The following is a 14,761-nucleotide window of genomic DNA, read 5'->3' as shown; positions in this document are numbered from 1 at the left end:
AATTCATTTGCATTTATACACGGTATATACTTATACCAAAATTACAATTTTTACAATTTTTGTCCGTCTGTCTGTTTGTTTCGGCTAATCTCTGGAATAGCTGGACCGATTATGACGGGACTTTCACTGGCAGATAGCTGATGTAATAAGGAGTAACTTAGGCTACAAAATTTTTTTAAGTTAAATTCGCACGAAGTCGCCAGCACAGCTAGTATTTAATAATGAAGGTGACAACACATTTAATCTCACAATGAATTAGGTTACATTAATTCATTACGGATGAACACACAATTAATTAATGTAACCTTATTCCGTACCTATGTATAATATGTACAATTCCCAAATCGTTCCAAAAGCATATTAAAATATTTAAATAGAGTGACTTGGGGCATGACCGACACTGAGGTACGATCTTACCGATCGAATTTCCGACTAATTCTTGCACATTTTTATTGATTTTGTTGTCCAGTCAATACAAGCTAATAAAACTGATTATATTTACTGGAAGACAATATATATATAAAAAGTGATCGAATCAACCGGTAATTCGATCAATACCATCTCATCCCATTGTCAATCTTGCCCCAACTCTCTCTATTATAAATGTGTCAAATTTTGAATTTTAATTTGACACATTACGGTTCATTGTATTTAAAATTGCTCATTCTTCTATTTCGTACAAATTTCTCGTGCATATGATTATTCATTAGATTTCTCTTGTAAAACGTTTTTTATTTATTCTAACGTAATCAAGAATTAACAAATAATATTTTCAATGCTTAAATGTAGTTATAATTCTTAATTTAAAAAAAATTAAAGTTGACGAAACAAAAGTAATGATGCAACCGTTACTGGCCACTATTATGAATTAACGAATTAACTTTAATGTATATAATCGTTTAAGTAATTTATAAAAAAAATAATATATATATTATAATACTTACTTTTAAATTTGGAATTGCGTCTTATTGTCATCCATTCAGTTAGATCATATATCATTTTGTAATAATAATTTAAATATATTTCTAATTTATCAACGAAGATTATTTATGAACATCGACCGTAATCCACGAACTATTACCTGATTCGATTTTTAAAATAACAAGATCATATATTTCCTATGATTAAAATATAAAAAATATCATTGAGTGTTACGTGAACTTTTATATACTAAAAATCTTAAGCTATAACTCATACAGCATGACATAACAATATAATTCGTCATGTATTTAATAAAAATATCTATCAACCTCAATAAAGGCGGACGTAACACAATCTTAATTCAGAACGCGAATTTGAATTCTGTTAAGAAAGTGTAATTCAAACGCGATGAAAAAATAAAACAAATAATTTTGAAATTCGAGCCAGTTCTCTTCAAAATGTTTTCATTGAAATTCCTGGCATGTGTTAAGGTTTTTTTCCGTATATAACATTGAAGACGGTTATGGGGTAAGATGGATCGTGACTGCTTTATCGTATAGTTTTCGAAGCGTAGTGCGGTTGTAAAGACGCTGGTATCAGCGGTCGCGCCATCCTCAATACAGATTGAAATTGTATTTATATACATAGCATCGTGTTTGCACGATTTTGTGAAAATGTATAATATTCAATCATATGTTTGGATAGTTGCTGTAATTATTGGTAAATATTTTCAAACATATTATTCTGATTAATATAATAAACAACAAAATGTTAACTTATTTTTATAATGAATCGAAATTCATAGTGTTTTTTTTTTTTTTACTATTTTCCAAATTCGAATTATGAAACTATGTTGAAGTGCCCTTAATATAAAAATATTTTTTTCAGCTTTTTTTCTAGACAATACGCAAACAGCCTGGCTAAGGTGTTATAGAAGGTAAGTTTTTCGAATTTTTTTTTTAAACTCAATGATTTTTTTTTACACAAAACAACGTCTAGTTCAGTAACACGCATATTTGTGTACACATTACAATACTACATTAATTATTCGTATTCATAATTTGAGCTGTGAAATTATTACAACTTCACAGGCAAATGGTTTATGAGACTGTCTTTGAATTTTGATTATAATTCTCTAGCGATCCGCCCCGGCTTCACACTAGGGAATTTTATGACTAAAGAATATTATATGATATAACTATAACTTATTAATATTATATTTAATTTTATAGCACTAAGCCATAATATAGTTTCTACGAGTGTTTTTTTTTTTTAAGAATTGGATCATTAGTTCCTGGATTGACCCCTACATACAAACAATCAAATTTTACCCTATAATATTAGTATAGATTTAACAAGAATAGATTTTGAGAAAATATAAACGATCAGCTAACATAAACACTGATATAGTGATGGTAATCTGTGTAGGAAAAATAAAATTTTTGCTTCTGTGGATTAAAGCAATTAATAATCACACTAAATCTTATACAACATTCACATAATCTCACTAAAGAGGCTTACAGTTTCAAGACAAACATGTATTATATGTCTTGGAGAATTTTCAAATATAAGGAGTATGAAAAAAAAATTGTCGAGTAGGACGCGGTTATGATTAAGAAAATTAAAATTATGGCATTTACTTTCCTATGTATTTAATTTATATACACATGATTTATATAATCCGAAAATGTCTATAATACAAACCCAGTTACCATTCATAAAATTTTAGTACCAACTATTTAATATCGAGTATTATTTACTTAGCAAAAAAATACGATCATTTGAAAATATTTCAGTTTAGAGTTTAAACAATACTCAAAAGAAATTTGGGCGTGTTATCGCATACAGCGTTTATTGTTATTATAATATTTGTTTAATACTATATTTCAATAGATATATCTAATGATAAAATACCATAGGGGTAAGGCACTATGACATATATACTAAATGATTGTTTAAGATTCTTAAACTCCCACCAAAAAACATATTGGTAAATGCCCCTTGAAATCGATTTTGTGGAACCATCTAAATAACTTAACGTTTATTATATAAATGTATTATATACTGTTTGAAACAGTATTGTCATATAATAAAACTTACTCTTATATATGTTTTGTCCACCAGAAGATCTTGAATTGAAAAAAAGCACCTCATTTTAGCAACTGGTATACTTTTATTATTTACCATTGTTAGTTCCCATAATTATATATCGTTGTGAAAATAATTTAATAGAGATCAATGCTGTACTTCTCAATGATTGGATTAAATGACCAAAAAAAACACGTGAAACGTAAAAAAAAAACATCACAATAGTTAAAAACTTTTTACTTCAATCAATCGTGAAACCTAAAGAGACTGTAGATAATAGATAGACCTTATGAGATGTTTTTCAGTAATTCAGTCAATTTTTCTTTTAATAAATTCGAAACCCATTTTGATTTTTCTCGTCGTCATTTAAATATAATTAATAATAAACAAAATAAAAGACGGGTAGTGTATATACATAACTATATAACACACGGCTCAATTATATATCTATATATTCTTTCGTTTATTTTTTAACATTATGAGTCGGATTTTGGATTTTATAGTTTTCATCATATATGTTCTGTTGTGAAAGATAAAAACAGAAATATATTTTTTACGATAAATTACTCTATAGCATTTCGATTTGTTTTTAACAAAGGAGGAAATGTACTTTAAATATATTTATATATATCAATTATATTTTTATTAATTTATATCTTTCACAAAAAAAGTAAGGGTAAATTTCATCAATACGTCCTTACTGCAAGGTATTCATTTGTACAATTAATTTCAGTTAATTTCTTATATTTGGGTATTAATGAATTAATATAATATACTATATTTAAAAATCTTTAATCATAATATAATTTTTATATATGACAAAAAGCGTGGATTTGGTATTCGTAATTTCGATACAGGACAATACACTGAATTTTATGAATTTTAATATGTCAGACTTGACGGGTTATACATATTCATCAAAAAGGTGACAACTATTCTCCGTAATCTATCACATTGTTCAAAATAGCAGGAAGACAAACATCGAATAGTCCTGGTAGGGCGAAATCCTGTGAAAACTGTCTGATCTGATCCTGTGAAGATAGATAGTGAGCTAAATCGAAAATGAATCAAAATCGTGAGATGGCGGCCCGATCGATTCCGAACCCGGCGTTCAAAGTAGACCGGCCACCTACGCAGCACATATTATAGTGCACAGTTGCACTCTACTCTCACTCTAATAACCTGATGGGATGGCATTGGCAATGTCAAATGCGACTCGATTAACTGCTTTACGTAATTTCCAAGGCACAGCAAAATACACACTTCCAAATCTAATCAAATCAAATTCCTTTATTCTATGTAGAAGCATCACACTTAGCTATTGACTGTCAAATGAAACACTACCACCGGTTCGGAAAATAAAATATCCTGACCTACGAAGAACCGGCGAAAGTAACTCAGCGAGTCTTTTTTTATGTAAATTTTTGATTATTATACAAATATTCAATATCAACAAAGAAATAGCTAGGAGGCGATCGTTTCATTCCCAAGGTAGCACCTTCCTCCATGAATTCACTACGAGTATAATCCAATATCCATAAATCCAATTTCCAGAATACGGGCTGTTGAGATTTTTTCTATAGAAAAACCCAATAACATTTTATCAGCCTGACTTGGGGTCAGAACCTCAAGATATGCAGCCTATCTTATATAGATACATATCTAGCTACTAGGAAAACAAGGCAGTCAAGTCATGATATCTGCCACGGTTCATTAGAAGAAGCTGTAGAAAAGATTAGAAGTTAAACCACCAATAGCTCAATATTATTCAGGCACTTATTTCGATCCTGAAGCCTTGGGCTATTCTTTAATCCGCATCTACCTATAAAGTTTCTTTGTATTTGATTTTAGTATTAGTAATTGCTTCAAAACCAGGGTTTAGCTAGTATCTTTTGTATCGAAATTTATTATCTCATTCTTGAATAATATTTGAGAAAAAAAGGATGGAAAGAACCGAAATCCAAATCGTGACCTACATCGTTGAACTTACGTGTGAGAAAAAAAGGCCTTGTGAGAAAGAAGGCCTCGTTTGAACAGTTTATAATTATTGTGTGCTACAACTGTTACGCAATTATTATTTATTAAGATAAAATAATTAAATCAATTCTCAACCGGCAAAAGAAAACTGAGAGTATTTTACTCTTATTCATAGAATATATCAAAATGTGTTGTGCGTGTGTGTGTTGTTGGTGTTATAAGTAATATATAAATAATAGTTATGTTAGTTAAATTGGGTTAAATTTATTAGTTATCTTTTATTAAAATGCTCGATTTTTTACATATATATTGAGCAATAAGTTTAAATTGAACACCGTTTTTTTTTTTTTGATGAGATTTTATTTTAATAATAGGACTGGTTAAAAAAACTGTGTAATCTTATTGAAGAAACACAATTAGGCACAAATGACCAGTCATGACTCTGACGTGTTGTATGATGTATGTATAATTATGTTGAATATAATATAATATAATATAATTACGTGGTGTATTAATTTTTTCATATATTTTTATCTCCACAGACATGTTGTCCGTGGTTTTATTCCATCTAATCTTTAATTTGTATTTGTTATTTTATTATACCTGCATGTTTTTATTACTAGACAAATTCAGTTTCATGAATTTTGTGGTTGTACATATGATATTCATATGCAATATAGGTTAGACAAAGCGGTTCCCATATAATGTTTAATTTGTAAATATTGAATACAAAATAGCTGAGTCATATAAACGTCTACAGGCTTACAATGCCTTCGGAGATCAAAACAATGTACTAGAAAATTTTGTCTCCAAAAGGTCTGGAGAAAAATCCGTAATAGCATGTCTCTATCGTCTAAGATACACTCATAATAACTATTTTTATTTGGTACAAATTAGTAAAAAAATATTGGTTAACATTTGCCTAGCCATATACGTCTCCAAATTATAAATAAAATAAATAATAAACAAACATTGGACAACATCACATACATTACTCTGATCCCAATGTAAGTAGCTAAAGCACTTGTGTTATGGAAATCAGAAGTAACGACGGTACCACAAACACCCAGACCCAAGACAACATAGAAAACTAATGAACTTTTTCTACATCGACTCGGCCGGGAATCGAACCCGGGACCTCGAAATGGCGTACCCATGAAAACCGGTGGACACACTACTCGACCACGGAGGTCGTCAAAAAATTAAAAAGTAAATTGGGCATTAATTACACATATATTCAAATTATCTTTTATACTACAATCTTTGAATTCGAAACTGTTCGAAAATATTGTGATCGTTTAATAATATGCTACGAAAAAGGGGTGGTCGGATAAATTGTCGATTTTTTTTCCAAATAAACTAATATATAAACGTTATATTAACAAACATACGTAATAAAAAATTTCCTTATTAATAAATTGGGCCCAGATGAAGCTGGGGCAGGACGCTAGTTTATTTATGTTTATATATTATTTATGTATATATATTATAAAAAAAAATTTTTAATGATTAAATTCGTAATTTTCCTACTTTCTATAGATATCATATTCTTATAAATATTTATCTCATTCATTTGCATATTATTTTATGTTTGTCATTAAAATCTGTCGAATCATTTTTTTATATAATTAAAATATATTGTTTTATGTTAATTAATAAATCTAAAAATGTAAACAGGCAAATGTTAACCACTTACGAAGGTTTAATTAAATGCCCAAGAATAAATACATGCAATTCTGTGATGTTTACAGGCCCCTGGTGTGTTCTAAGCACTGGTATATATTTAGATTTACAGAAAACACTAAACAGCCAATGTATTCTTTTTAATAATATAAGTAATATTTCTTTAAAAATCAGTTGAACAAGTGGTCATATATTAAAAAAAGAAACAGTTTAATATATATTTCTTATTACTATAGCTTATTAAAGTATTGAAAATAGACAATATATTATGTTCTCGTGGATTTTATTACCAATGTTTTGATGGTTGTGGTAGGTATATGAGGTGTGCCCTCTACTTTAACATCAATGCCCGATTTAGACATCTGGAGGCCCCTCGGCAACAGAGAAGTCCCTAATAATTTGAATAATTTATTTCAGTCGGTTTTTTCAATAATTTGATCCAGGATAAATTGCATTATTTCAACAAACATAACTAATTATGTAGATATATTACACTTAAACGTAGAATTATGCTTGTATATTATATTACAATTGTTAACACGTCAGAATTATGTTATTGGAAGTAAGTTTTTTTTTTTGAGCTGTTGAACTGGACGAATTTGTCACGTAAGGTAAAAACGTAATGCCCCCCTGGCCCCTCCAGGCGACTTTTCCCTCTTTTTCTCTTTCTCTATCTCTTTTATTACTATACTATATTATTTAAACTTAAATCACACGGAATTTTTAATAACAATTTTTTTTATAATGATTTAGTTCATTTCAAACGTTAATTTATGTTATAATATGACGAAAGCACAACCTCTCGTTTTTATTTGTTCTCAATTCAAGAGAAGGTGCCCAGTACCATATCCCCGGATGCTTAACCCTGGTGACCGTAATAATCTCTGATAATCGCAAGAAGAGTACACACATAAACATTCAATACAGCTTATATCCGTATATAAACTATAAAATAATATATTTATAAACAAACCTGGCTTCTTATAACAGCAGTACGAATAACTCTACGCATTTTCCCGCGAGTATATTTAATTTAAAATATTCTAATAGCTTATAACCATGTACTCGTATAGACGATTTCGCTACAGGTAAAGAATAAGGCCTTACTTTGGATTACCGCTAAAAACCTAATTAAATTTTTTACCGTAAGTTGTTGAAACTAATTTTTTTTTATTATAATACAAACTCATTATTGTGGTAATTGTGCCACTCATTAGACAGATTTATCAAATCGTATTCATATGAACCGAATCGTTCGATGGGAATCCGGTCGAATCCGGCCGGACTGAAAATTACGCCGGATTGCAATCCCTAGTTCTAACCACTGGGCCATCTCGGCTCTTACAGATACGTTTAGTAGAAAATATATATATTTGTGGCAAATTGTATGAAATTGACCTGTACATATCATATATGTATATCATTTAGGGTTGTATTGTTAAGTTATTTTATTATGTAATGCTATAAATAGCCTTTAAACTTCCGTAATAGATAGATATGATCAGATAGAGATCGTTCCTGAATTAGCGGTTTAAACGAAAATTTTACTATTTCTACATTCTATTTAAATTTTAACCTTGCTAGTGACGATCATTTCATATATGTAACGGAATTCCGAATTATTTTTATTCCGAACATATTCAATGACGAATATTTTAATTTTCCTCAAACACCAATGACCCAAGCAGTTAAATCGCGGAGTCACATCAGAACAGCCTTACGATTTCATCACCAAGGTCTTCTAAGTGGATTAATGATCCCATTCATATTATTTATTATAGAAACGTATTACGCAATATACTCATCAAAATACACATGACTGCTTTCTTTTCGATCTATTGACTCCTAATTATTTACGTGTCACGTAAGTTACCGGTTTTTCGTCTCCTCGCATAACCGACACGATGTTATCTATTCAATTTCACGTTCCTAACAGGGACAATGTGATAAGACCTTGATAAATTAATTTCCTCGATGGCTATAGTGGCAGTTCAGACCTGTTAATGTCTTTATGCAAGGTTTCTCATTAATTAGGGACAGTAAAATGTATTTGAACCATTTCGCCTTAATTACATACATCTAAAGATAAAATTGTTGATAATGATTAGTATAGTTTTTCTTTTTTAAATAAATAAATTCGAAATTAAAAACTATTTTTTCGGCTCTTTTCGGTAGAGTCGACAGTCCAAACCAGTCGTAACTATACATTTAATTTTACTTGTTAAACGACGATACAAAAATTACTCGAAATAGTATACATAAAATATATTTTGATTTAATTTATGTTTCTACTAGCTGAACTAGTGATTTCTTTCAAAATCGGTTCACTGGCTTAACAGACAGAGTTACTTTTGTATTTATAAACTAGTATGGATTATTTGACCGTATTTTCTTTTTAATATATTTGTGTACTTGTTTGCATATCCAGGTTTTTAATTTCAGTATACGATAAACCTTTGTTTAGGTTTTTGTTTATAAACATTGAATAGGATTATATATTATAAAATTATTTCGAAAACAATTATTTTAATACCTAATAATATATCTATACTAATATATAATGAGTATTCTGTATTCGAATATATATACAATTCTAAGTTTCTGTTCCTGCTTTTTTTTTGTGGTTTTATTTTTAAGTTCAATAAAAACTAGCAAAAGTGCTTGAATATAAATTTTAAACCAAGAAGTTAAAGACGCTTGCATTCAAACCGGCCTTGGATCAAGATTTGTATTTTAATGATTATTTATTTTTTTGTTTGTTGACAAACAAAATAATATCATAAGGTCAAATATGTATTAACTATAAATCTAATTAATAAAAAATAATACGTATTGAATTAGTTAATTTAGTTATTTTAATGAATAAAAGTACTCTTTTTTTTACAAACAATACGCTTTAATTGTATTCTGTGATATAATCGCATAGCTTTTTATTCTAGTCGAATCAAAAGAATATGCAAATATTTCCATACTGACAAACAAACCTATGCGTACATAAATCCAGAAACATTTCATTTTATAATTAAACTAGCTGCTGCATCCTAATTCACCCGTGAAAAACCTGCGTGTGTCATTGCTGTGCCCCGTCGGTTTTGGCCTGAAATTAAGCCATCTCAATAATGGACTATTTATAGGAAACAAATTTATTCGTAATCATCAGAGTAGATCTGGAGATTATCGACTCAAAAATCCCTTCATATATTTATTTACTTATATAATTTATATTAACATAGATATACATTTGAAATATAAAAAAATCAATCATTTTGAGTTGTATATTTAATGATATATACAGAAATAATTTATGAATACAATCTACAATTTCAAGCTCCAATAATAAAGGAAAATCGTCTTTTACGCAATTAATAGACACATTGCTGTTACTAACCATCCTATTGCGTATTGTTTCTTTGTATAAATATATTTGTTTCATTAATGCACACACATCACGTACATCATACACTAAAATCGAAACCACGTGAATCAAAGACAAGAATTATAATGAACGCATACAAATTTTTTACAAACTCTGGCAATATGACCATAAAGGATATACTTAACTTTTTACTAAATGTCATTTTGAATTAATACTTTTACTGGGACTATATTTCAATTTCTAATTTAAAATATAAATCGGTAATGACATTGCGGGCTATTAAATTATCTAAAACGACTCAAACGTCACCCAATAATTATACGTTCACGGCACTATGTCAGAAACCTTCACGCCCGCATCAACAATTGTATAAATTTTCAACTGATTTACGGTTAAACAATGCTTAATAGATTATAACGAGAAAACAAGCATTACGTATACTTCTATACTAATATTATAAATGCGAAAGTATCCCTGTCCGTCTGTCTGTTGCTTTTTCACGGTTAAAACACTGAAGCGAATTTAATGAAATTTGGTATGAAGTCCAAGGAACTCCAAGGAAGGTCATGAGCTACGTTTTAATACCTAGCACCTGACCAAATCCTATAACGCGATCGAAGTCGCGGGCGGCAACTAGTTCTTTTTATTTATGATTAACAACTCATTGCCTCAGCTACGTAAACGTTATGAATTTTTTTAATATTCGTATATTTTTATATAGTTTGATTTTTTGTTTGTACATATGAGATTATTCACCATTAATTTAATTTTTACAGAGTATTAAATACCTTCGTTAAAAGTTTTTTTATTTAATCCACATTATTGTTAGAAAAAAGTCAAATCAATAAAAAATAGTAAAACGCCAGAGAGCTGTGTCTCTTGCACATAATATCTCTCTATGTCAAATGACTATTTTATAATAAATATTATGTAGTGAAATAATGGTTAAGTAAACCAAGTTAGTAATTAGTGATAACAGTACAATTATATTATTAAAATTAAATATGCATAATTAATTAAATTGTAACAAAAACTTCCAGTTCTCTAAACGAATACACAGTGACGTCACTAAGTGACCCAACGCCATTGATGAGAGATCCATGCTTTGACCCAAACCTCCGAACTGTCATCTATACATTTGGGTATAAAGGGAAGACCGACGGTCCAGCCACAACGGCAGTACTTAATACTTACTTGGAAACCAAGAAACGAAATGTTTTACTTCTAGACTGGCAGGAGGAAGCTCAGAGCGGAGTTTTGGGTATACCCCTTGGATATGCGTTGTACGCTGTACCGAACGCTAAGCGAGTGAGTTCGTTTTCCATGTTACATAAATAAGCAGGTCAAGTACGACTTGCGTATAAGAATAAGTTGTAAATAATTCATTTAAATGTTCTTATGACCGTTCAAAACTGGCATGCGGTACTAAATAAAATATACAGTGACATTCGTTTTGGGCTGAAATATTTCAAAGATAGAATATACGGAACTTTACTAAAAATTATAAAAGTTGACACTTTTACTCTAAACAGGATTTTTTGTTTTTTATAAGGAGTTATTGAATGCTATTTCATTTAATAGCAGTGAAATAAAATATATATGTACATTCATATAGGTTAATAAAGATTTTCGCATATTTTTATTACACTTATTTCGTATCGTTAGCATTTTGTAATTCTGTGTTAAAATATAAATTTGCGTAATGAAAAAAGGCTTTTTTTCATCACAATAAATTTTTTGTTATATTTCATGACATCTGTTCTCTGTTGAAGTATTATTTTAATATTTCCAGGTCGGCCACGAGCTCGGCGACGCGTTAGTAACTCTATCGCAAGTCGGTCTAAACATGACTGAGGTGCATCTTATGGGACATTCCTTGGGGGCTCATATCATGGCATTTGCTGGCAGATGGACCAGAAAAAGGGGACAAGTTATAGCCAGGTACACAAAGCTAAAAAGTTAAAATAGTAATATCAAAATTAATAATTTTTGGTATCTAAGAACGTGAATGCGTTTGTATTTTCTTCCTTTATTTACTTAATTTTAGGACAATCAACAAAACATACACAAGAAAGATAAATTAAAGTATTATAAATTAAAAACTAAGTGCTGTCGTACTTGTTTTGCCACGACACAGGTACGATTAAAATCGTGTGGTACATATAATTAAATTTCTAAAAATATAGTATGTTTTTAGTTAACCAGCATAAAGTTAATAATAGTGAGACTGCAAAAAACATAAACGACGCGACCGTGAGACAAAATTAATGTTATCTTTTCGAAGAATTTATGACTATAAACATTGGGGATTTTAGAACAGTTTGCTATTAATATTATCATTTGATAATTTTGGTTCCAATTCCAATATTAGTCGGTATTACCTAAAGGACTTTTATAATTGTATACCTTTTTTGGTTTGAATGACAAAACTTATTATAAGTGCGTTCTGTTCTTTTACATTTATTTAAAAGCGGATCTTAAAATCTAAAAATAATATTTTCAGGATCACAGGTCTAGATCCGGCCCGTGCTCTATTTGAAGGTACATTCGCGATAAATTCCGGCTTGGACCGCACATGTGCTAAGTTTGTGGATATTATCCACACAGACCCTGGATCATACGGAACCAGTAAGTCTACTGGGACTGTGGACTTGTGGCCAAACTATTCACGAGAAGACGGTGTTCAACCCGGCTGTCCCAGCGGAAAATTCGATATGTTCACTCAGGAAGGTATTATACGGTTTTTATCAATAAATACTTGGGGTATCCGTTTCTATAATAAAATTGCGCAGATATTTTTAACTTTGCCGTTTCATAAATTCAAACCATTTGTAAAAATTGGTAAAGAAGGCATATTATTCAATACAAGATTATGTAGATGATAAAAAAGCGTTGAACTAATACGTGTTAACTTCCAGGTAGGATGTATTATCTACATGTGTAATTTTATTATAACTAACACGACTTTATATTTTTAAATGTTGAAAAAGAGCAACTACTGATTTTCTTGCCGGTTCTTTTCGGTTAAATCTGCGTTACGAACCAGTGGTAGCTTCATTTAATATAGTTTGTTAAATGATGATTTAAAAGAATAAAGTATATTTTTATTTAGATTTTTTGATAAATATAGTAAAATACTCGAAACATTGCTGATTATTAAAATATTGTCATGGAAAAATGTGTTTAGATCTCTGCAGCCACGATCGCGCGTGGCGTTTCCTCGTTGAGTCCATCCGATATGGGACAGCATTCCCAGCAGCAGCGGCTGAGAACTACAACACGTGGCTTGCGATGGAAACTCCCCCCGCCGTCACTAATTATATGGGAGATTTAACCAATACCAAGTGAGTAAATAAAGTAGGTGGCCTTGAGTAATTAATTCGAGGCGTCTGTATATCAGGGAACAGGAATCAAGTCAATGGAGTAAATTAAAAGCTAGAGCTAACTGCGAACCGTAACTACTTTTTCTGGTATAAAATTCAAGTATTAAAAAAAAGAACGTCCGATTGTTAGTTAATTTCCCACTGCTGGGCTAAGGCTTCCTCTGCCTTTATTCAGTGGTGCTTAGGCAAACACCACTGAATGGCCAACCTTTGGCCTCTATTTTACTTACATACTTTTTGTACAATAAGTTTATGCAAATCAAGCGAAAATAACTCGATATCTTCTCCACAAATCATGTCCGCGTGGAATAGTGGCAATGTTATATAACCTTCCTCATAAATCAGAATACAATAATATGTAAATAAACCCAATAAATCACAGAAACTTTCAAATGACGTACTAAAAAAATATTTTTTTAATAAGTATGTTAATCTGTACTAGCTGCTCTGCGCGGATACCGCGGGTCACGTAAAACGTTTCTGCTCCGCCCATAGGGGTCATAGAGACATTTTATTGACTCTATAACTATCTTAAACAATATTTTTCACAAAAAAAAGGCTATCTAACGCAAAAAGATTTAATATTTGATTTGTTTTTGTTCTAAAATAAGTGGCGTTCAAACCACGTTTAAAACAAAAAAATGTATTCAAAATGTACTCAAAAAAATGGTTTATATTTTATCTGTATACATAAGTTATTTTAAGTATATTTACAGTACTTTAATGTGTAATGCTATATTAAAATGTCTTCAGAGCCCGTGGAAACTATTTCCTCTCGACGAATGAACAAACTCCGTTCAGCAAAGGATCGTCGGGGATGATACCGGACCAATCGAGAAGACGACGCAACTCAGTGAACTCACCGCTCTCCATTATTATTAAATTCTTCAGATGATGATTAATACATTATTTTAAATTAAAAACAAAGCGAATAAGTCTTTTTTTTTTTATTGTTAGACTACTTACATTGTCAATAAAATTTTTACTCTCAAACATGCACACGTATGCAATTTTAACCATAAAATGATTATTGAATTATTGATATTGCTTTCATGGATTTAACTAGCTATATCTAAAAAGTGAAACAAAAAATTGTTTATATTACAAAAACATATTCAATACGAATGACATTTAAAAAAAAACACAATAGTAGAATATTTTCGATAGATTAGAAAAAAAACCATACATTGTAAATAAAGTCAGTTGGAGTTGTAATTAATGTGCTTTTAAAGCACTGTATCTTGCATTTATAAATTAGCATAGTATAATTTAGTTCTTTAAGCATAATATTGTATTAAAACAGTATAAAACTACTCACATTGTTAACATTAAT

The 14,761-nt window shown here is 30.0% G+C and overlaps 1 protein-coding gene across 2 annotated transcripts; it reads left to right on the top strand.

The window, feature by feature from the left end:
* The first annotated feature begins 1,484 nt into the window (after positions 1-1,484).
* On the top strand, positions 1,485-14,324 carry LOC113392394 (phospholipase A1 VesT1.02-like). 2 transcript variants are annotated; one of them, XM_026628815.2, is made up of 7 exons: positions 1,485-1,641; positions 1,810-1,858; positions 11,086-11,353; positions 11,838-11,986; positions 12,549-12,775; positions 13,233-13,389; positions 14,182-14,324. In XM_026628815.2, exons 1-7 carry the CDS (start codon positions 1,596-1,598, stop codon positions 14,321-14,323), a joined length of 1,038 nt encoding a protein of 345 aa, XP_026484600.2. In that variant the 5' UTR covers positions 1,485-1,595; the 3' UTR covers position 14,324. The 2 variants fall into 2 exon arrangements, with proteins under 2 accessions (XP_026484600.2, XP_026484615.2); XM_026628830.2 differs by having other exon boundaries at positions 1,537-1,641; positions 1,822-1,858.
* Positions 14,325-14,761: the final 437 nt, after the last annotated feature.

This window comes from Vanessa tameamea, chromosome 10 (genome assembly GCF_037043105.1).
Source record: "Vanessa tameamea isolate UH-Manoa-2023 chromosome 10, ilVanTame1 primary haplotype, whole genome shotgun sequence".
Lineage (NCBI taxonomy): Eukaryota > Metazoa > Arthropoda > Insecta > Lepidoptera > Nymphalidae > Vanessa > Vanessa tameamea.
Note: the sequence above shows the minus strand (reverse complement) of the source record. Positions and strands in the feature narration are given on the sequence as shown.

Excerpts from the sequence above, each read along its gene's own strand:
- LOC113392394 (XM_026628815.2), top strand. The coding sequence starts at position 1,596 with ATGTATAATATTCAATCATATGTTTGGATAGTTGCTGTAATTATTG. Across the intron at positions 1,859-11,085 it reads TGGCTAAGGTGTTATAGAAG|TTCTCTAAACGAATACACAG; the intron begins GTAAGTTTTTCG and ends AAAAACTTCCAG. Across the intron at positions 13,390-14,181 it reads GGAGATTTAACCAATACCAA|AGCCCGTGGAAACTATTTCC; the intron begins GTGAGTAAATAA and ends AAATGTCTTCAG.